The 22,350-nt window shown below is 39.4% G+C and overlaps 2 protein-coding genes across 6 annotated transcripts in view; both read right to left on the bottom strand.

Moving 5' to 3' along the window:
* Positions 1 to 6,646: 6,646 nt before the first annotated feature.
* mrpl44 (mitochondrial ribosomal protein L44) lies at positions 6,647 to 14,895 on the bottom strand. Its single transcript, XM_073038867.1, has 4 exons — positions 14,686 to 14,895; positions 12,129 to 12,597; positions 10,564 to 10,742; positions 6,647 to 6,924 (listed from the first exon to the last, which is right to left on the bottom strand). Exons 1-4 carry the CDS (start codon positions 14,856 to 14,858, stop codon positions 6,756 to 6,758), a joined length of 990 nt encoding a protein of 329 aa, XP_072894968.1. The 5' UTR covers positions 14,859 to 14,895; the 3' UTR covers positions 6,647 to 6,755.
* A 3,078-nt stretch (positions 14,896 to 17,973) lies between these two features.
* mffa (mitochondrial fission factor a) overlaps positions 17,974 to 22,350 on the bottom strand; it is a 36,701-nt gene continuing 32,324 nt past the window's right edge. For all 5 annotated transcript variants that reach the window (XM_073041426.1, XM_073041428.1, XM_073041429.1 and 2 more), the window contains 2 exons: positions 20,617 to 20,701; positions 17,974 to 19,193 (listed from right to left, as the gene is read on the bottom strand). In XM_073041426.1, the coding sequence (XP_072897527.1) occupies positions 19,062 to 19,193; positions 20,617 to 20,701 (217 nt within the window). In that variant the 3' untranslated portion in view covers positions 17,974 to 19,061. The remainder of the gene's footprint in view (positions 19,194 to 20,616; positions 20,702 to 22,350) is intronic.

Raw genomic sequence — 22,350 nt, 5'->3', positions numbered from 1 at the left:
AATAGATATCATTACACTGCACAAATAATCTAATTTTTTTAATATGCAAACCAGCACAATTCTGATGGAACTAAAATTGACTCCTGCATGATTGTTATTGTTACTTTGTATAAAAGCTGCAGAAAATCTAGCTGTTATTGTTGTAATCTAGTTCTCAAGTATGGTGGGATCTTTTTGACTTACTCTTACTGAAGCAGAATAAAGTACCGCTTTTAACATTTGCATATAACTGAGTGCAGTTTTTTGAATCCTATTGTCTCTCTAAGATGGATTCTTTTGACAGGCAAAAATGACATTAGAATGATTCATAGATCTATGGAAAAGAGTGAACAGTTGATATTTCAGGCTGAGACCCTCCATCAGAACTTGCTCACCCTTTTCTATAGATGCTGCCTGATCTGCTGAGTTCCTCCAGCATTTTGTGTGTGTTGCTTAGATGGTTTGTGCCCAGAATCTGTGGATTTTCTTGTCTTAGAATGAATCATGTTGTGTTGCAACCTTACTCTTTCCATCAGGCTCTTTTGGGGTTGACTATTTTACAGAGACTTGAGTGAAAGAGATAATGAAGAACCTGGGCTTCCAGAGTACACATAAACAAAGAAAATTAGCTTTATTTGTCACATGTGCATCAAAACATACAGTGAAATGCATTGTTAGTGATAAATCAAATCAGAGAGGATTGTGCTGTGTCTGGCACCAACATAGTACACACACACCTCACTAATGGTAAATCTAACTGTAGGTCTTTGGAATGCCCTCACTAGCCCCATCATTGAAATGTTCCCAGAACGAATGGATTCATTTTGAAGGACTCTTTATCTCATGGTCTTGATATTTATTGCTTATTTATTTATTATTATTTCTTCCTTTATGTATTTGTGCAGTTTGTCTTGTCTTCTGCACTCTGACTGAATGCCCAAGTTGGCGGTCATTCATTGATTCTGTCATGGTTATTGTTCTACAAATTTATCAAGTATGCCTGCAAGAAATGAATCTCAGTGTTGTATATGGTGATATATATGTACTGTGATAATAAATTTACTTTGAACTTTGAATGACAATTAAACGATCATCAACCGTCAAAACTCCATTGCATGATTGGAAAAATTGCAATAGGATTTAGATCAGTTTCACCCCATGTCAATGCCCTCTGATACAAATAAATGGCAAACATAACCGGGGAGACAAAGCATCGACCGAAGGAACACAGCAGTTTGAGAAGTACTGGGATTGGGTGGGTGGGGAGGTAGATGGAGGAATTGCTGATGTTTCTGGTCAAAGCCCACATCAGCTTTAAGGGCAGAGAGGGAAGATAGAAAGATTAAAGAGGAGACGGGTAGTGGGAAGACAGGAGCTGTGATGATACCACGTGCAATGATGTGCCAGTACATGATTGGACAGAGCACTGAGCATGCACGGGATTGCCAGAATGTTCCAGCAAGTGGCTGAGTTAAGATGTGTTTGTTTATTACTGTGAATAAAAGTTCTCTGATTCTCCCAGAATATGATTCTTCATATGTTTACGTTTCTTCATACAGTACGTTTAAACAGAAGTAACATAGCAGGGGCCACTGTGTGATTGATGAAGGCAGATCAAGCCAAGTAGGGGAGGGTGAGGTTTCAAATTGGGAGAAGGAGGCAAGTGGATAATTATTAAAGCATAACAAAAGTAAAGGGGAGATGAAGCCTAAGGAGGCCATGGGACGGTGAAGATAAAGTCAGCTAGTTCAAGTTCAATTATCATTTAATCAATTGATAATTATCATTATCATTTAATCATCCACAAATACCCATGAATAAAACCAAATGAAACAGCATTACTCCAGTACCAAGGGGTAAAACCCAGTACCAATAGACATACACAGAACAATGTATGTATAGCACATACAAGATGGCAGTAAAATAGAGTCACACAAAAAAGATATAGTTCAAGTCCCCGACTCCATGAATGTTGCAGCAGTCTGCAGTCAAACACAATACAGCTCGTCTTCTGCTGAATGACCATTGGGAGGGGCTTAAAGAATATCTTATTTGTCTTTGTGTTATTTATTTTTAATTTATAGTAGTAATTTTATGTCTTGCACTATTCTTCTAACACCAAACAACAAATCTCAGTGATAATAAATCTGATTCTGGTCTCTGGTCCTAAACTCCTCAACCTGTAGGAAGTTTCATTCCACCTAACCTGTGCTCCTCTTGAAAAACACAGCCAAGATCATGAAAAACTTGACAAAGGCACTTATCAACCTCTTAAGTTTCAGAAATACAATTCTAATTTGTATATTCTTGCCATTTAAATCCAGATTATTCTGGTAGATCAGTGTTTCTCTCACTCCAAGGCTATATTTCCTGAAGGATAAGAGTGATAACTATGTTTTAACGAGGAGTTTGGTCTTACATTATCTAACTTCAGCCTGTTTATGCCTTAACTCTTTAGATAAAAAACTCAGCATATCATGTCTTTGCTTCATCTTTCCCTTCCAACTTTTCTCTTTTTAGCAAGTACTTGGGTTATCACTTTTAAGTGTAAGTGGATGACATTGCATTTTGTGTTTGCTTGCATTGAAATTAGTTTACTGTAGTTTCTTTTCTTCAATCTTTTAATATCCCTAATTTTATGTTTCCAGTTACATTATTTATAATATTGCTTCATCATGTTAATAGCAGATTTGAAGATATGGCTTTCAGTTAATGTCTTATGCTTAGAAAACACATTGACTGAAAATAACTTACAGATTAATTTACAAGTCAAGTCTGGTAAAGAAGGCAAATGCAATGATTGCATTTATTTCAAGGGGAATAGAATGTAAAAGCAAGTAGATAATGCTGAGCTTTTATAAGACACTAGTCAGGCCACACTTGGGAGTATTGTCAACAGTTTTGGCCCCTATCTTTCAGAAAGGTTATGTTGTCATTGGAGAGAGTCCAGAGGAGGTTCATGAGGATGATTCCAGGAACGAAGGGGTTAACATACAAGAAGCATTTGTAGCTTTTGTCCTGTACTCACTGAAATTTAGAATAATGCCTGGGGATTTCATTGAAACCTATTGAATGTTGAAAGGACTAGGTAAGCTGGATGTGGAGAGGAGTTTCCTATAGTTAGGGTATTCAGAACTATAGGGCACAGTGTCAAAATTGATGGGCAACATTTCAGTACAGAGCTAACGAGCAGTTTTTTAGCCAGAAAGTAGTGAATCTGTGGAATGCTCTGCCACAGACTGCGGTGGAGGCCAAGTCCATGGGTATATTTAAGGCGGAAGTTGATTGTTTCCTGATTGGTCAAGGCATCAAAGGATATGGCGAGAAGGCAGATATATGGGGTTGAGTGGGATCCGGGATCAGTCATGATGGAATGGCAGAGCAGACTCGATGGGCTGAATGGAACAAATGCTGCTTCTATGTCTTATGGTCTTATAGTAGCTGCTTAAAATGTGCATTAAACAGTGTCCATTTCATGCTGTAGCGTGCATTAAATACTATATTACATGCTGTAGCGTGCATTAAATACTATATTACATGCTGTAGCGTGCATTAAATACTATATTACATGCTGTAGCGTGCATTAAATACTATAATACATGCTGCAGTGTGCAGCACGCAAGTGCAATTACAAAGAAAGCACTGCAGTGTTTCTACTTCCTCAGGAGTTTGCAGAGATTTGGTACAACATCTAAAACTTTGACAAACTTCGATAGAGGTGTGGTGGAGAGTATATTGACTGGCTGTATCACAGACTGATATACAAATACCAATGTGCTTGTATGGAAAATCCTACAAAAAGCCCAGTTCATCACGAGTAAAACTCTCCCCACCATTGAACACATCTACACGGAGCGTTGTCGCAGGAAAGACACATCCATTATGAGGGACCCCCACCACCCAGGTCATGCTCTCTTCTTGTTGCTGCCATTATGAAGGTGGTACAGGAGCCTCAGGACTCACACCACCAGGTTCAGAAACACTTATTACCTCTTAACCAAAAGGGGATAACTTCACTTGTCCCATCACTAAACTGTTCCCATAATCTATGGATTCATTTTCAACGAATCTTCATCTCGTGTTCTTCATAGTTATTATTTCTTCATTCTTTTCATATTTACACAATTTGTTGACTTTTGCACACTGGTTGAATGCCCAAGTTGGTGCAGTTTTTCATTGATTCTGTTATGGTTATTATTCTAAATGAATCGTAGGGTTGTATATGATGACATACATGTACTTCGAGAATAAATTTATTTTCAAACGTAAATTCACGGTTTCTGCAGCCACATTTCCAGTGAGAACAGATGTGTCAGAGCAACATTATTAATTTCTGATTCATCATTCAAGCTCCTCCATTTTTGCTTCTCTAACTTGATCAAGATAGTTTACTGCACTCTTTTCAATTATACATTTATCTAGAATTCATCTCTATTATTTCTCACAAGCTATCCTGGGAGCAGCAAATTCCATACTGTGTTTTCCTCAGTAAACAAGTTTCTTAATTACTCATTTCATTAGTGCCTTCCTTATACTGGCAGCCTCTGGTTTAGTTTTTCACACATGCAAATGGAATTTGCCCACACTAACCAAATCATAAATGTTAAAGTACTTCATTGGGTCACCGTCAGTCTTTTCTTTCCAAGTGCAATCCTTTCCTGTTGGTCGCAAATTAACAGTGCTGGCAATGTCTTAGAAATAGTCAGCTAGTAGATTTGCATTATCACAACAGTCAGTCTAGGTTCAGCCTGACCGTTAATGCAGTATGAAGTTTGCATATTCTCCCTACAACTGTGTAGGTGTCTTTCAACTGCTCTAATTTCCTCTCACAGTTCAAAGGCGAGTTGGTCAGTAGATTAAACGAGCATCATAATTTGCCCCTGGAATGTGAATGGGTCATAGGTTCTGGATTGAGTTGATGGGAATGTTGAGAAAACTGAGTCCGGGGAAAATTAATGGAGTGGGGTTACTCAAAATATCCCCACCTCCCACATAATTAAACATGGAATTATTATTCAACTGTCTCAATTGCTTTGACATCACTTGGCCACTACATACTGTCGGATCTAAACATCATTGCAATCTTTTTGTCATTCAGTTCCTTTTGCACCTATTAATTTTCCTAAGGCTATTCTCATTTCTTCATACAGTAATATTCATAGACTTTGAAAGAGGAAACTAATGAAGGGAGAATCTGAGAGGATTGTAGGGGGTATGTGTTGTGTAGTTGGATGGAACACTGATAAGCATAGAATATGGTTTTGTACTCACATAGAAGTACGGCCAGAGTGCATCTAGTCACATTTGAGTTTGTGTAGATGTCTCTTGTATGTTTGCATGAGAACTAAGAAACCAAAGTATGAGGTAACTAAGCAGGTCTTCAAGCCATTTAACATTGTCATCACTCATTGGCCTCAATACCACTTTTTACTCCTCCCAAATCTCTTAACTTACTTTTCATTTAAATGTCTTCCAACTTCCACCTTACCAGCCAGTTCTGTAGTGGCATCAGCACCAAACTCCGAGGTGAACGGACCCCGGTTCGAATCCGGCCGGCTCCTTGCACACTTTCCATCCATGCTGGGTTGAACGTTGAGTTAGCAACTCGGCCTCATAAAAAAAGTCAAATGCTACAGAAATAGTAGAATTGTTGCTGAATGCGCTGCAAGGCACAAAACATAAAAACCTACAGCACAATACTGGCCCTTCGGCCCACAAAGGTATGTCGAATAGGTCCCTACCTTAGAAATTACTAGGTTTACCCATGGCCCTCTATTTTTCTAAGCTCCATGTACCTATCCAAAAGTCTCTTAAAAGACCTTATCGTATCCGCCTCCACCACCGTTGCCGACAGCCCATTCCACACACTCCCCACTCTCTGTGTAAAAACTTACCCCCGACATCTCCTCTGTACCTACTTCCCAGCACCTTAAACCTGTGTCCTCTTGTGGCAACCATTTCAGCCCTGGGAAAAAGCCTTTGACTAACCACACGATCAATGCCTCTCATCATCTTATACACCTCTATCAGGTCACCTCTCATCCTCCATTGCTCCAAGGAGAAAGGCCGAGTTCACTCAACCTGTTTTCATAAGGCATGCTCCCCAATCCAGGCAACATCCTTGTAAATCTCCTCTGCACCCTTTCTATGGTTTCCACATCCTTCCTATAATGAGGCGACCAGAACTGAGCACAGTACTCCAAGCGGGGTCTGACCCGGGTCCTATATAGCTGCAACATTACCTCTTGGCTCCTAAATTCAATTCCACGATTGATGAAGACCAATACACCGTATGCCTTCCTAACCACAGTCAACCTGCACAGCTGCTTTGAGCGTCCTGTGGACTCCGACCCCAAGATCCCTCTGATCCTCCACACTGCCAAGAATCTTACTATTAATACAAAAGGAACAACATCCACCTTAACTACATTCAGTAACACCATCTCCACAATTCTCTGGGTGAGAGGATTCTAAAGATTCACAACCCTACAGCAGAATCATCTCCAGTTACCCTGTACCTCCTTGCCCTTGAACCAAGGCTTTACTTTGCGAACTAATGTGGCAGTGTGTGTAACAACCGCTCTATATAAACAGGTAAGTACTTGGTTCTCAGAACTGCACACAGTTTTAGACTTCTGACAAATACATTTTTAGTAAGTACTGACAATTGATTTAAAAATTCTTTTATTTTTACAAAATTCTGAAGTTTACACAATGGTTAAAGGTCACAAAAGAGAAGTAATACTCAGATGTGAATCACACAGGCTGAAGCTGCTTTAACTGCTCAGAGCCTTGACTGCTTGAGGTTCCTTTGAGGGAATCGAGTAATCCCAAGGTGGTCTGCTTTCTGTATAGCCGTACAATTTACGCAGTGCCACTCGTGCTGACTCTTCTTCAGCTACCAGTATCGTTTCACCAGGTCCTTCTGCAATTAGCTGCTTATCACTGCAACAAAATGTTAAACAGCTTTTAAAAATAACAATTCACCAGTGCACCAGCATATCAATACTACATGCACAACAGATACTGCTATAATTTGATAAAATGGCATTTTAAAGCTGAGCGACACGGCTCGAGGTGCTCCAGAGATCAGAAACTGATTGGCACCACTTTTACAGAGTTTGTACATTCTCCCTGTGAACTGCACAGGTTTCTTCTGGGAGCTCTGATTTCCCCCCGCAGTCCAAAGATGCATTGGTTAGTAGGTTAAGTGGTCATAGTAAACTGTCCTGTGATTAAGTGGGTTGCTGGGCCAGAAGATGCTGTATCTCAAAATATATAAATAAAATAAAAAATAGCAGCTTCAAAAACCATTCCAGATAGATAGATAGATACTTTATTCATCCCCATGGGGAAATTCAACTTTTATCTAACTTTTTTATCCATTTATCTAACTTCCAATAATTTTCCCCCCCCTCCCAATTTTCTTTTTTTGCTATTCCCCATTCCGGTTTCCCTCTCAACCATTCTCTTTTCACCTGCTCATCACTTCTCTCCAGTGCTCCTGCTCCTTCCCGTTCTTCAGTGTTCCACTGTCTTCTCCTATCAGACTGCTTTTTCTCTTCCAACCCTCACCTCCCAGCATCTCCCCTCCTACACCTATCCACCTTCCCCCTCACCTGGTCTCACACACCACCTGCACAATACACACAAAGTGCTGGAGACCTGCCAGCTTGTACTCCTTCCCCTCCCCTCCCCACCTTATTCTGGCTTCTGTCCCCATTTCCTTTCTAGTCCTGATGAAGGACTGCAGCTTGAAATTTTGACTGTTAATTCTCCTCCATACATGTTGCCTGACGTGCCTCATTGCTCCAGAATTTTGTGTGCTGCTCAAGATTTCCACCCTTCTGCAGAATCTCTTGTGTTTACAACTATTAGCTGGTCAACCGGAAACAAAGAGCTGGTTGTTCAGGCAATACACTAAACAGTAGAATTAAAATGCATCTGTGGAACATTCAAAGAGCATTTCAGTTTTGGAACAGGCATTTTCTCCTAAGCATTGTGTCGCTTATTTAATTTTTTTGCTTTAAGTGTCGATCTGATTCCTCCAGCTATTCTAATTGAGCTTTGATAACAAGTTGTGTCCTGTCCATTTCGCACATCATCCCTCTTGATGAGTCAGCTCATTTTCTCTCCAGTTCAAAATTAATTGTAGTAAAATGTGGTTGTCATTGTCCAATTATCATTAAAAATTTAATTGCACTTCTGCCAGTTTGTGTTTCTCTCATTAAAATTTTTTGGAATTAATTGTTGAATGCTCACTAATGATTTCAAGTGATCAACTCCTTTCAGAACTTCCCAGGATAAAAATACCATACTAACTGGGGATGAGAAGTGCCAAGTACAACCAACTTGCTGGGTCTTCAAAGTTACCAAACATGAACCGAATATCCATCAACAGTGCACTCATAACCATAATATTTACCATCTACAGGACTAATTTCAGGAAATCGTTAAGCTTTTTTCAACTGAATTAATGTCAACTTGAATTAGCCAAATTCAGCCTGATTGTTCAATGCTATGGCCTTTCCCCTAATAGGCTCAAGCACAAGCTGCTCTAAAAAGCCATCTCATAGGCATTCAGCAGATTCCCTCTCTTGCGATCCAATACCAACCTGATTTTCCCAGTCCCCTTGCATATTGAAGCCCCCATTACAATTGTGTCATTACCCTTATTACATAGCCTTTCCAGCTCCCTTTGCAATCTCAACCCCACATCTTGGCTATGATTTGGAGGCCTATATATGATTCCCATAATGGTTTTCTAACTCCACCCACTTTGATATTCTCTAACCCTATATCACCACTTTCTAAAGATGTCATTCCATCTCTTACTGACAGGCCACACCACCACCTATATCTTCTTGCCTGTCCTTTCGATACAAAGTATATCCTTTGACATTAAGCTCCCAACTATGGCCTTCTTTCAGCCACGACTCAGTGATGGCCACAATGTCATACCAACCAATCTCTAATTATACCATGAGTTCATCAACCTTATTCAGAATACTACGTGCATTTAAATACTGCACCTCCAGTCCTGCATTCTTCACCCTTTTGAATTTTGCCTCTGTGGTACAATTGAACTCTTTGCTCTGTCTGCATCTGTACCCAATCACTGGCTTGTCCTTCCTTACATTCATGTTACACCCATCATCTACTTGTAACCCTGCTGGCTCATCCTCAGCTCTATCATACTGGTTCCCATCCCCCTGCTATATTAGTTTAAACCACTCCCAACAACCCACAACCTATGGACTCAGTTTCAAGGAATCTTCATCTCATGTTCTTGATATTTATTGCTTTTTTAATTATTATTTCTTTCTTTTTGTATTTGCACGTTGGTTGAACGCCCAAGTTGGTGCAACATTTCATTGATTCTGTTATGGCTAATCTCCCTGCAACACTGTTGTAGGAAACAAATCTACATGAAACACTGTCATAGAAAAGCAGCGTCCATCATCAGCACCCAGGCTGTGCTCTTTTCTTGCTGCTGCCATCAGGTAGAAGGTACAAGAGGCTCACGACTCGCACCACCAGGCTCTTGAAAAAAAGAGGGTAACTACACTCATCTATTGAGATGTTCCCACAACAAATGACCTCACTTTAAGAACTCTTTATCTTGTTATTTCATGCACTTGTTATTTTTTTTTTTAAACTTGCATTTGCAGTTTGTTGTCTTCTATGCTCTACTTGATCTTTCGTTGATCCTGTTTACAGTTACTATTCTATGAATTTACTGAGTATGCCCGCAGGAAAGAGAATCTTGGGGTTTATGTGGTGACTCTAATAATAAAATTTACTTTGAACTTATTATTCCATTATAGGTTTATTGATTAAGTGCACAAAAAATGAATCTCAGGGTTGTATACTGTGACATATATGTACTTCGATAATAAGTTTACTTTGAGCTGTGCAATACAGTATATTCCGTGTATTGGAATTCAAAGTCTTAAAACCTATCACCAAGGAGGTGCGCTCAGCAACACCTCATCTTACTCCACCACCACTAAACCAGTACCTTCATAAATACCCACAAAATGCTGGGGGAACCCAGCAGGCCAGGCAACATCTCTCTCATGCCTCTGTAGTTCCCCTTATTCCACTGATACATCTGACTTGTTCTTCTCCCTCTCAAGTTGCCATACGAATTCGATTAGATGTTGGGTTTCTCCAGTATTTTGTGTGTCTTTCTCGGATTTCCAGCATCTGAAGATTTTCTCTTGCTTGTTACTTCATAAAGCAACTGGCTTTCTCTCTCAAATGATGTGGATTAGAATGTTAGTTAAAGTATATATCACTACCCAGTGATATAGTGACAAGTGAGTATTTCACTACATACTCCTCCCTCACCCTCAATGTTCTATTTAGTTAACAACAAGTCTCCTCAACTTTATTCTGGAGAAGTGCCCAACTTTTCAGTAATTCTTCAGTGAACTATTATCAATGTTTTATATCCACACTATTGGCAGGAAAGAATATATGGACAAAAAAAACAGAATAAAGCAACACCACTGATTTACATAATTCTTAATGCAACAGTTTGCATGTTCTTATCTGTTTGGTAACAAGTTCTCTCCCTACCTGTACAGTCCAACAAAATACACCGGAAGCACAGTGCCGGACCCAGACTGCCTGGTCAACCTGGGCTCAGGGAGGGGCACTTTCCTCTTCTTCAGTTCTTCCACCAAAAGTCCCATGGGATTAACGACACTCCAAATCTCAAATAGATCTTTGCCGATAAGTTGAGTAATTAGGAAGTCCTAGGACAATAAATTCCAAAGTCCATTTTCTTTAGAATCAAACAAACTATGCACAATTCTTAGCAGTGCAGTAAATGCTGCTGCAGTCTCCTAGCTCCCCAGACTCAGCTTTCATATTGACCTTGAGCTGCCCCCGTGTTGCTTTCAGTATAGAGGTTTCTGCCTGGTGCTCCAGTGCCCTCCCAGATTTCACAGATGCCCTGGGAAGTTACCGGCTCTCCAAAGTTACTCCTCAGTATGAATGAGGGGCAAAAGAATCAAAGGCAAGTTGAGGCGCAAGTGAGAAAGAACAATTTACAAAGGTACAGGGAAATGAGAGGAAATATGACCCATGGAATTGTCCTACAAAGGGCTAGCATGGATTTAACAAGTTAAATTATCTCTCATTTCATACTATAAGTGAATGAATTCTGGATGGTTCAAGCCATCCTTCACGTGACTGACAAAAACAGCAAGCATTTGTAGTGCCTGATGAAGGAAAACAACAGAGCACATAAGAGTCAGATGGAAACTAGAAGTCCATAACCCAGTCCTCATTGGAGGATCAGAGGTGTAGAAGACTAGTAACTTTAAACTCCTGGGTATTACTACTTGGAGGACTTGTTCTGGACCCAGTTCGCAAGTGCAATTGCAAAGAAAGTGCAGCAGCGTCTCTACTTCCTCAGGAGTTTGACCCAAAACTTTGACAAACTTCTATAGGTGTGTGGGGGAGAGTATATTGTCTGGCTGCATCACAGCCTGGTATGAAAACACCAATGCTTTTGAAAGAAAACTCCTACAAAAAGCAGTGGATTTGGCCTGGTACATCATGGATAAAGCCCTCCCAACCAATTAGCACATCTACACGAAATGCTGCTCCCACCCCAGACCATGCTCTCTTCTCGCTGCTGCCATCAGGTAGCAGGTACAAGGACCTCAGGACATGCACCACCAGGTTCAAGAACAGCTACTACCCCTCAACCATCAGGCTCTCGAACAAAAGGGGATAACTAAGCTCAACTTCACTTGCCCCATCTTCGAACTGTTCCCACAACCAATTATCTCACTTTCAAGGACTCTTTATCACACTGTTTCATGTTCTTGTTTTTTTTTGCTATTTATTTTTATTTGCACAGTTTGTTGTCTTCTGCACTCTGGTTGATCTTCTATTGATCCTGTTATAGTTACTATTTTATAATTTGCTCTGTTGCCCACAAGTAGATGAATCTCAGGGTTGTATATGGTGACATATATATACTTCAATAATAAAATTACTTTGAATAGAAACAACCAGTGTTATACATTTGCATGCTGACCAAATACAAGTTGTGACACAGTGCTTACTTTCCACTACAGTCTTTTTTTACATTCTACACGTACAATCCCCAAGCCTACCCAGTAACTTACCCGGATAAATAAGCTGGCTTTTTCAGTTCCACTACTCTCAATCAAAGCTCCAACAACAGCAAAGAATGTCTTCTGTAAAACCTCCAGTGGCACTGGGAACTCTGCACTTAGTACCAAGTCTTCCACGGCCAAGTTCTTGGCAACATGGCACACAACCTGTGACCCTGTGACATAACTAGTAAGTGCCCGAATACCATCATCAGGCAAATTTGGATAGGCACGACTAAAAGAGTCTTGGAGATAAGCAGTGGCAAACACTGAGCCTCTCTCAGATAAATCCCGATTGTCTTTGAGATTTAATTTTATGTTCTCTTTGTCAAGTTTAAGATCTTGTCGCCGTGCTTCCTCATGGGTAATGTAACAGGGATTAATGAATGCTGTTTTGAGAAGATCCAATTTGAAGTTCTCATGAAGACGATAGCCAAAGGCCTCTACTTCAGCATGGTAGTCCCAGTTTGGCTGCTGCGATCTAATGATGCAACAAAATATTTAAAATTTAGTTCAATACAACATTCTTTCCTAATACAATTCAAACATATTTTATAATAATTTTAATTAAAGCATATTTATGTTAAATAATGCATCCTGTCTTAAGATTTCTGACATATCACCATTGTTTTCAATTCAGACAAGATATCCCAGAGGTCTCTTATAGTAATTTTCTTGCCCTTGTCATAGCTTTTGTCTGTACTTGAAGTTTACATTCCCTCAAGCAAATGAAAAATATGACATGAGAATCACACCTCACTACTTCAAGGTACAGTCTATCAGTTGGCTGCACTGGGGGGGGGGGGGGGGGGGGGAATCCAAGCCTCTGATGTACATCTACTCAGTGGTCCCAGCAGCTTAATAGGATAATCACATATATAACAGAATAGATTTTCTTTTCCATTCTCAGGGTGTTATATACATTTTGAGTACAGAATGCATCATGAATCAAACTACTAACACATTAAATTGCAGTTTATTGCATTACATAGCCAAAGCATTTCTAGAATGTGCGTGTTCTCTCTTGCTTCACACCACAATGTGAAGAAGTCAGGCATGAGCCTTTCATCTTCTTTCCATTAAATTTTGACATTATTCATAGACAAGAGCTCAGGCTCCACTGATAGCAAATAGCTCTACCACTGAACTTCACCTTTGGCATGCCTCATTACTTGTCCACTATTTCATTTTGGATGAGTCAGAATTTCAAAAACTTACATTCGTAAGGAGTCTTTAACATATAGAAACCAATCCAATCTTTGTGTGATTGGCAGGAGGCAAAGTGTGGGAATAAAGGGAGCCTTTTCTGGTTGACTGCTGGTGACTAGTGTGTTCCACAGGGTTAGGTGATGGGATCACTTCTTTTTACAGAAGCTAGAATTGATGGCTTTGTGGCCAAATTTGCAGATAATACAAAGATAGGTAGAGGGGCAGGTAGTCTGAATAAGGACTGGGACAGATTAGGAGAATGAGCAAGGAAGTGGCAAATGGAACACAGTGTTGGGAAGTGTATGGTCATGCACTTTGACAGAAGGATAAAAAGTGTAGACTATTTTCTAAATGGGGAGAAAATTCAAAAATCTTGGCAAAGCTACTTGGGAGTCCTTGTGCAGGATTCCTTAAGGTTAATTTGCAGGTTGAGTCCATGGTGAGGAAGGCAAATGCAATGCTAACACTCATTTCGAGAGGGCTAGAATATAAAATCAAGGATATAATACTGAGGTTTTTTAAGACAATGGTGAAGCCTCACTTTGAGTATCGCAAGCAGATTTGGGCCCCTTATTTAATAAAGAATGTGCTGACATTTGAGAGGGTTCAGAAGAGGTTTAAGAGGATGATTCTAGGAATGAAAGGCTTATGAGAAGCAATTGATGGCTTTGGGACTTTACTGGCTGGAATTTAGAAGAATGAGAGGATCTCATTGAAACCCATCGAATGTTGAAAGGCTTTTAGATAGAGTGGATGCTGAAAAGATGTTTCCTATGGTGGGTGAGTCTAGGACTAGAGAGCACAGACTCAGAATAGAGGGACATCCACTTAGAACAGAAATGAGAAGGAATTTCTTTAGCCAGAGGGCGGTGAATCTGTGGAATTGATTGCCACAGGCAGCTGTGAAGGCCAGGTCATTAGATATATTTAAGGCGGAGGTTGATTAGTCGGGCCATGCAAAGTTACTGGGAGAAGGCAGGAAAATGGATCAGCCATGATGAAATGGTGGAGAAGATGGGCCTTATGGTTTTATCCTTATGGTCTTATTCTAAAAAATCATGCTCTGTGTGGTACCGTTCTCGACTCTATACGTAGATTCATACATGCACTAAGGCACTCTATATGTAGATTAAGTCTGATACTGCATACACCTCCAATTCTATGATTTGCGCCATGTCCAATAAACTCTCAAGATTTCTACACTTTGCTTCACTTAAACGGATTCCAATTCTACGTCATGATCTGCAAAGTACAATTATCTCTCAGAACATTTCACCCCGATTAAAGCGCTCGCCCACCCCAGGACCTCCCAACCAGTTCACCTCAGTGACCGAGGGCTGGCACGCTCACTCATACGCACCGGGGCTTGGGCGGTGGAGGACCCTCCAGTTTCCTTTTCCTTTCCATCAGCAATACGTAGGACTTCATCCATCGTTTCTTCTCCCTAATCTGAGTGTACAGGATTGTCTGCCTCGCAGTAAACGCTGGCCGGAGGACACCAAAGACATGACGGAAACCAAACGACGAAGCCATGACACATCCCGACCTCCCGAACTGCGTTTGCGCACCGAAAACCTAGCCGGCCTTCGAGACTGCGCCTGCGTTCCTACGATCCAATACACTGGGCTTGCGCACTTGACAATTGCCGGCGAAGCACTCGTGTAAATACTGCCCATGCGCCCCTGAATCCCTGCTTACTTTTCAGGGGCGTCATCGCAAAGAGTGTTAAGTTTAATGTTTTGATCAAATAACGATAAAAATACAAAATATTTCCTTACTATTTTCCTTTTCAGTACTGCTTATTTTATTACAAATAAAACAGGCAAGTGTCGTCTGAAAGCAAAAGCATAGTAAAAAATGTTTTTGGTGCGTTTTTGGTGTGTTTTTGGTCCTCTACATAGCACCATCCAGAGACAGAGAAGCAGTTTCAGTGACAGGTTACTATCGATGCAATGCTCCTCAGACAGGATAAAGAGGTCAATACTCCCCAATGCCATTAGGCTTTACAATTCTACCGCCAGGACTTAAGAACTTTTTAAAAGCTATTATTAATGCTTTTTGAGACGGTGATTTAGATGCATATCATATTTTTTTTACTGAGTTAAGTATTGTATGTAATTAGTTTTGCTACAACAAGTGTATGGGACATTGGAAAAAAAGTTGAATTTCCCCATGGGGATGAATAGAGTATCTATCTATCTATCTATCTATCTATCTATCTCTATCTATCTGGAATGAGCTGGAGTCCGTACTGGGTTGGGAGGCCGCCGCTCCCTTCTGGGGGCTGTCCTGCAGTGTTCGCTCGGTGAAAGACAAGTTGGATTCCGTACTGCGACGTGCTTGCTTCAGGACAACATCCCTTACACCATTAATCTACAGTTCATGACACTCAGGGATTTGGGCTAGGTTTTTGTGTGTCTGTATGCTTTACTGCTATCGTAACTACACGTGCTGTGTGACCATCGGTACTGTGTTTTTCTCCTTGGCCCTGGAGGAATGCTGGTTCATTTGGCTGCATCCATGTGTATTGTTGAATGGCAATTGAACTTGAGGTGAAGTAACTCATCAGAATTAAGAGTATATCCCTCAACTTGTAATAACAGATTTTTACAACCGACAGGTGTTTTCCACCTACCAGTTCCTGCATAAATTACATTTTCGCACAAATTTTAGGATCTTTAACATAGTAACCTCAACTCCTAGATGGAGTGGAGGTAGAGAGAATGTTTCCTATAGTGGGGGAGTGTGGTGAAAGAGAGCACAACCCCAGAATACGAAAGCGCCCCTTCAGAACAGAAATGAGGAAGAATTCCTTCAGCCAGAAGGTGGTGAATCTGTGAAACTAATTGCCCCAGATATCGTAGAGGCTGAGTCATTAGGCATATTTAAAGCAGAGGTTGATAAGTTCTTGACTAATAAGGGCATCAAAGGTTATGGTGAAAAGGCAGGAGAATGGGGTTGAGAGGAATAATAAATCAACCACAATGGAATGGTTTAATCCATGGGCTGAATAGCCTAATTCTGCTCCGAGGTATTTATGGTCAAGATGCATCACATAAAATTAAGCAGCCAGAGAAGTATTATTAATAGACATAACTGAAATGTTGGTTAGTGCATAGTGTTAAAATGGGTCTTAAGGTGGATGGAATACGTGGATTAAGAATCTTATTTGTTGATGGAGGGGAAAAGTTGGAGCAGTATCTATTTTCAGAAAATGATGAAGATACCCAGCAGGTAAAACACTGTCTGCGAAGAGTCAGATCAATGAACTTTCATCATTGGGGAAAAATGAGAAAACAAGATTGTTTACATAAAAGGGAAAAATAAGAACGATTGTCCGTGATTGGGTACATTTCAAGAATATCCAAATTGACACAGATGCTGTTAGTGCTGTATATGAGAGGTTGATGAAGGTTTATTAAACATAGCTGATCTAACTGAAAAGTTTAAATGCAGGCAAATGAATGAAGAAAGAGGAGAGAAAATGAAGCATTTTCTATCAATAGTGAAATGCAAAACACAGTAATTACATAAAATAGAATGCTGGATATAGCAGTTCAGAGTGTCTCAGTGAGGAGAGGATATCTTGATGATACAGATTGATGCAAATATGATGCCTTGGGAATAATTAATTTATAACAACAATTTTGTTTTGATGATCTTGCCACACTATTCAGTGTGATTGTGACTGACCCTGAGCAAATTTCTGTTCAAGTGGTATATTAGGGATAGGAGGTATGCACACAGGGCATAGCTTGGCCTGAAATTTTGACTGTTAACTCTTTTCCATAGATGCTGCCTGGCCTGCTGAGTTCCTCCAGCATTTGGTCTGAGATGCATGGACTGTTATGGTCAGTCACTCACCACCACGTGACAAATTCACTGATAAAATTTTCTGGCATCAGATCAGTTATCAGGTAACACCTACCCATCAGTTAGGTGTTTGAGACCAATGCTATTTTCCAAGCATGTATTTGTCCTAGACTGTTGCACAACAATGTAAAATCTACTTCATATATCCAATCCAGCAAGCTCACTGGTACACAATTAACAGCTAATATTCATAAGCACACCTTATGCATTAGGAACTGTGATAACATTTAACAAACTGCAGTATGTATGCAAAGTTGCAATACCTTTGAACAATAGTTAAAATCTTTATTCCATAGTTTAATTATTTAGAAACTTTAAAAAATATTTTATTCTTTTATGATCTGGGCTTGATGTTAATTGATCAGCCTGACTGCACTGTCGTCATCAGCTCAAACTACATCTTGCTGGCTGTGAGACAGAATTCAACACATTTATGTGGATCTGAACAGTCAAGATGTAGCATCACCATTTTATACTGCAACTTTAAATAATTCTCAGGCATTGTACACGAGTTATTTAACAAATTTCAGCACTGTAGACAGCCTCTTTTTTTCCTCTAAGTAATGCGACTAATGGTGTTTGGTTTTAATGTGTACAGTAGACTAGAAACTTACTTTAAATTATTGTATTGGCATGGAAGATATAAGCCTATACTTCCCGAAGCAGTTTCAGGCCTTGGATTTCTGGTGATATGACAATATCCTCTTCTTTTGGGTAACAAATATGATAGACTAACAAACATTAAAAAAAAATTGCAATTGTCACACAGTCCAGGTGGAAGAAAAACAACACTCAATTTTAATTTTCTTTACAGCCATATCTAGTCAATAGTATACAGTGCTGTACTTCCGATAATCCTCTGCAAGCCTGTTCACTTAAAAAGATAATCGAAAAAAAAAGTCTGCCACATAAAATATTTATATGACATATATTTATAAGTACACTTTCTTCAAAGTTACATTTGCATTCAATGCTCCTTCAATAAATGTCTTCAGTACAAGGTCAACATTGTAAATTTGTACATCAGCAGGTCAAGATCAAAAAATACACTGTAAACATTTGTTTGATTCAAAAATTAATGGTCAAGGTTACACAATGACGACTCTTGTTCAGCATTCATAGAAAACATATTCCTCTTCCCATCCAAGTACATATATTTTCAGAACAATTTGTTTGGGAATTTTTCTGTTTAATTACCATAACACTGAAACAATCAGTCCTATCTTTTCAAATATAGCCACAGCACATGGTGATATTCAAAATAAAAATCAACAACAGTGGAATATATTTTTGACACAGATTTGAGAATTTTATTGCCTTGGCCTATATTTATTTTCTTCAATGACTTTGAAAGGAATATGAAGGATCCATAGCCCAAAAGTCAACTTCATTACAAAATGAAGTAGAAGGAAATATGATTCTTGGTCATATATATGCAGCTCTTGCAAAATCTTCAAATTTAACCTTTCTCATCAGAAAGTAAAAGTTAAAAAAATGCATTCTGAGCTTTATTCTCTGTTCTGTTTTATAATAATGCTCCCCTGGACCTATACTGTCACTTACACATCAGGTTTAATTACATGTTTAAAAAAATACTGAAAACTACACATTCTCTAATTACAGACATGCAAAATGATTTTTAATAAAGTGAGCTAATAAATATTTAAAGTTGAGGCAACAATATATTCTTTTGTCCACATTATTCCTTTCCCCGTGTTACAAGGAGTAAGCAATCAGTGCAAGAACCTGGAGAAAAGACTATATGGTACAGAAGAGGCAAAAACAATCTTTGACCACTTGTATCGCCAACTGTTTCTGAGAGAACCGGTATTCATTTAGCACAAGATCCGTTTGATACAGTGCTCAGCGCCGTAACCAGAGCCAGCTATTAATCAACCAGAACCCCACAGTGATTGAATACACAATGATTTCACGGCGAGTACGTTCACGGTTTTCTTCCTCTAGAAGCTGCAGCCGACGATTCAGTTTAATTATCTGACGGAAAGATAGTAAGTAAGTATAAGATAGAAAGAAATATGCCGAACATTTTTGTTCGAAGCAGGTTATAAAACAGTGAGTTTGCATTGTATTTTTAACTGTAGATTTTTTTAATAAGTTGGAAGGAAAGGGGAACAATAGCAAAAGCATTATTTTATTTTCCTTTCTTTATTACAAGGTGCTAAAGACATACAAACCATTGTATTTACAGTACTGTGTAAAAGTCTTAGCTGTATATATAATTTTATTTATTAGGTGTATATATTATTTTATTTATATGTTAGTTTTATTGCTCAGTACTGCTGTGCAAAAAAACCACAAAATTATCATATGTGAGTGATGATAACCCTGATTCTAATTTGGGTCTTTATTGTGTACTGACAACGGGAAGGGGACAGGGCGGGGGAATCATGGTTGAGAAAAGGGGTAGGGAACAGGAAGCACCAGAGTAATGTAAACCAATTGTTTAGAATCAAATGACCTTGCCTGGTTTCTCAGGGCTGGGTGTGTCTGCACCTATGCCACTCCTGCCCCTGGCATTCCTCCTCTACCACCTGTCCCACACCCCTCCCATGGTGCTCCCCCTCGTCATTCCCAGTATCCTTTGCTCCCGCCAGATTTACAAATTTACTCTCGCTCCATGTTGACAGATACAGTACTGTGCAAAAGTCTTAGACACCCTAGCTCTATATGTGTGCCCAAGACTTTTGCACAGTACTGTATATAAACTCTTTAACTGCAAAGCATCTCAAGAAATAGGCACATATTCAAATATAGTTTTATATTAAACCACACCATTAGATATTAAAACTGACCAAAATCTTAATCGAAAAAGTACAGTGGAAAATTTGTTGAGGAAATTCCAGAACTTACAGTATTTATAGACAAATTTGTTCAAGCAATAAAAATTGGGAGATACATTTATTATCGGTGATTCATTGCATGAGATGATTACAGAAATTAAGACAGATAAGGGCACGGAAGAAATTATAAACAAGGCTGAAAATCTTAAGATTAGGGGATTGTTTAACAGAAAGCCAGTGTCAATCTTAGCAGTGAGTATGTGGTCACCCAAGCCTCTGCACAGGCCAGGATGTGTTGGAATATTCAGGTCTGCATGTAGCAAATGAGAAGATGAAACAGTCAGGGATATTTTGTTGGTGGAAATAGTTTTAACAATGGGTTAGACAGCGAGGCAAAACCTGAAGACAAATATAATGCAAATTGTGAAAACTCTGTTTTATTTTCAGATAGCTGTCAATCTATGGGAAGGGAAGCTTCTGGGCCAAAAATGATTGCAACCCCTAAGCACCTATCAAAGATGTTCCTCAAATAATTTGCCCAAGTTTCACACAATCACGACTATTCATTTGCTCAATACTAGCTTGACAAGAGTTTATAAATTAATATAGTTCAGTACCTGTCTTCGTAGGGAAACAGAATCCACAAGAGCCACATCATCTTGTGTTCCTTCCAATGTAGGGTCATAGTTGGAAAGGCTATACCTATAAACAAAATGAGATTATTTTAAGATCCAAATTAGCAATAGTTCTTTCTATTCAACTTTATCAAAAGATAAAAAATCTGTGGGTGAAGTTGTTTTATATCAAAACAGTTATCAATAACTATCATATATTCTGGATTCACTAGAAGGAATAGTGCATTTGTTGTCATTAATGGAATAAAAGGTGGAGAAATTAGTTCTCTTTAGTAAGACCCTAAGACCAAAAGACATAGGTGTACAATTAGGCCATTTAGCCCATCGAGTCTGCTCCACCATTCCATCATGGCTGATTTATTATCCCTCAACTCCATTCTCCTGCCTTCTCCCTGTAACCTTTGACACCCTTACTAATTAAGGATCTATTAATCTCCACTTTAAATATACTTAATGATGTCCACAGATTCACCACCATCAGGCTAAAAATATTCCACCTCAACTCTGTTCTAAATGATGTCCCTCTATTCCGAAGCTGTGCCCTCTGGTCCTAGAGTCACCGACTACAGGAAACATCCTCTCTACATCCACTCCATCTATGTTTTTCAATATTCCGATGTTTCAATAAGATCACACTTCATTCTTCTAAACTCCAGCTGGCATAGGCCCAGAGCCATCAAACACTCCTTGTACAATAACCCTTTCATTCCCAGAATCATTCTCGTGAACCTTCTCTGAACCCTCTCCAATGCCAGCACATCTTTTCTTAGATAAGCGGCCCAAAACTGCACACAGTACTCCAAGTGCTGTCTGACCAATGCCTTATAAAGCCTCAGCATTATGTCCTTGCTTTTATATTCTAGCCCTCTGTAAATGAATGCTAACATTGCATTTGCCTTCCTTACCACTGACTCAACCTGCAAATTAACCTTTAGAGAATCCTGCACAAGAACGCCCAAGTTCCTTTGCATGTCTGATATTTGAATTTTCTACACACTTAGAAAATAGTCTATGCCTTCATTCCTTCTACCAAAGTGCATGACCGTACATTATATTCCCTATATTCTACACTATATTCCATCTACCGATTCTTTGCCCATTCTCCCGATCCATCTTAAGTGTTCCTGCTTACTCCCTGGTTTCTCAATACTATCTGCTCCTCCACCTATCTTTGTATTGTCTGCTAACTTGGCCACAAACCCATCAATTCCATCATCCAAATCATTGGCATATAACTTAAAAAGAAACACTCCCAAAGTCGATCCTGTGGAACACTACTGGTCACTGGCAGCTAACCAAAAATAGCCACCTTTATTCCCACTTTGTCTCATAGTCAGCCAATCTCCTATCCAAGCTAGAATCATTTCTGTAATACCATGGGCTCTCATCTTGTTAAGCTTGTCAAAGGCCTTCTGAAAATCCAAGCAAACAACATCCATTGACTCTCCTTTGTGTATTGTGCTTGTTATTTACTCGAATAATCCCAACCGATTTGTCAGGCAAGATTTCTCCTTAAGGAAACCATGCTGACTTTGACGTATTTTATCATGTGCCTCCAAGTACCCCAAAACCTCAGCCTTAATAATGGACTACAACATCTTCCCAACCTGTGCAATAAGACAGGCAAGATTAACGATCTTATAGTCAAGGATCCTCTTGGAAAGAGCGATCATAGTATGATTGAATTTCACATTCAGATGGAGGATGAAATAGTTA

Source organism: Hemitrygon akajei, chromosome 3 (genome assembly GCF_048418815.1).
Source record: "Hemitrygon akajei chromosome 3, sHemAka1.3, whole genome shotgun sequence".
Lineage (NCBI taxonomy): Eukaryota > Metazoa > Chordata > Chondrichthyes > Myliobatiformes > Dasyatidae > Hemitrygon > Hemitrygon akajei.
This window is presented reverse-complemented; position numbering and strand designations above follow the sequence as displayed.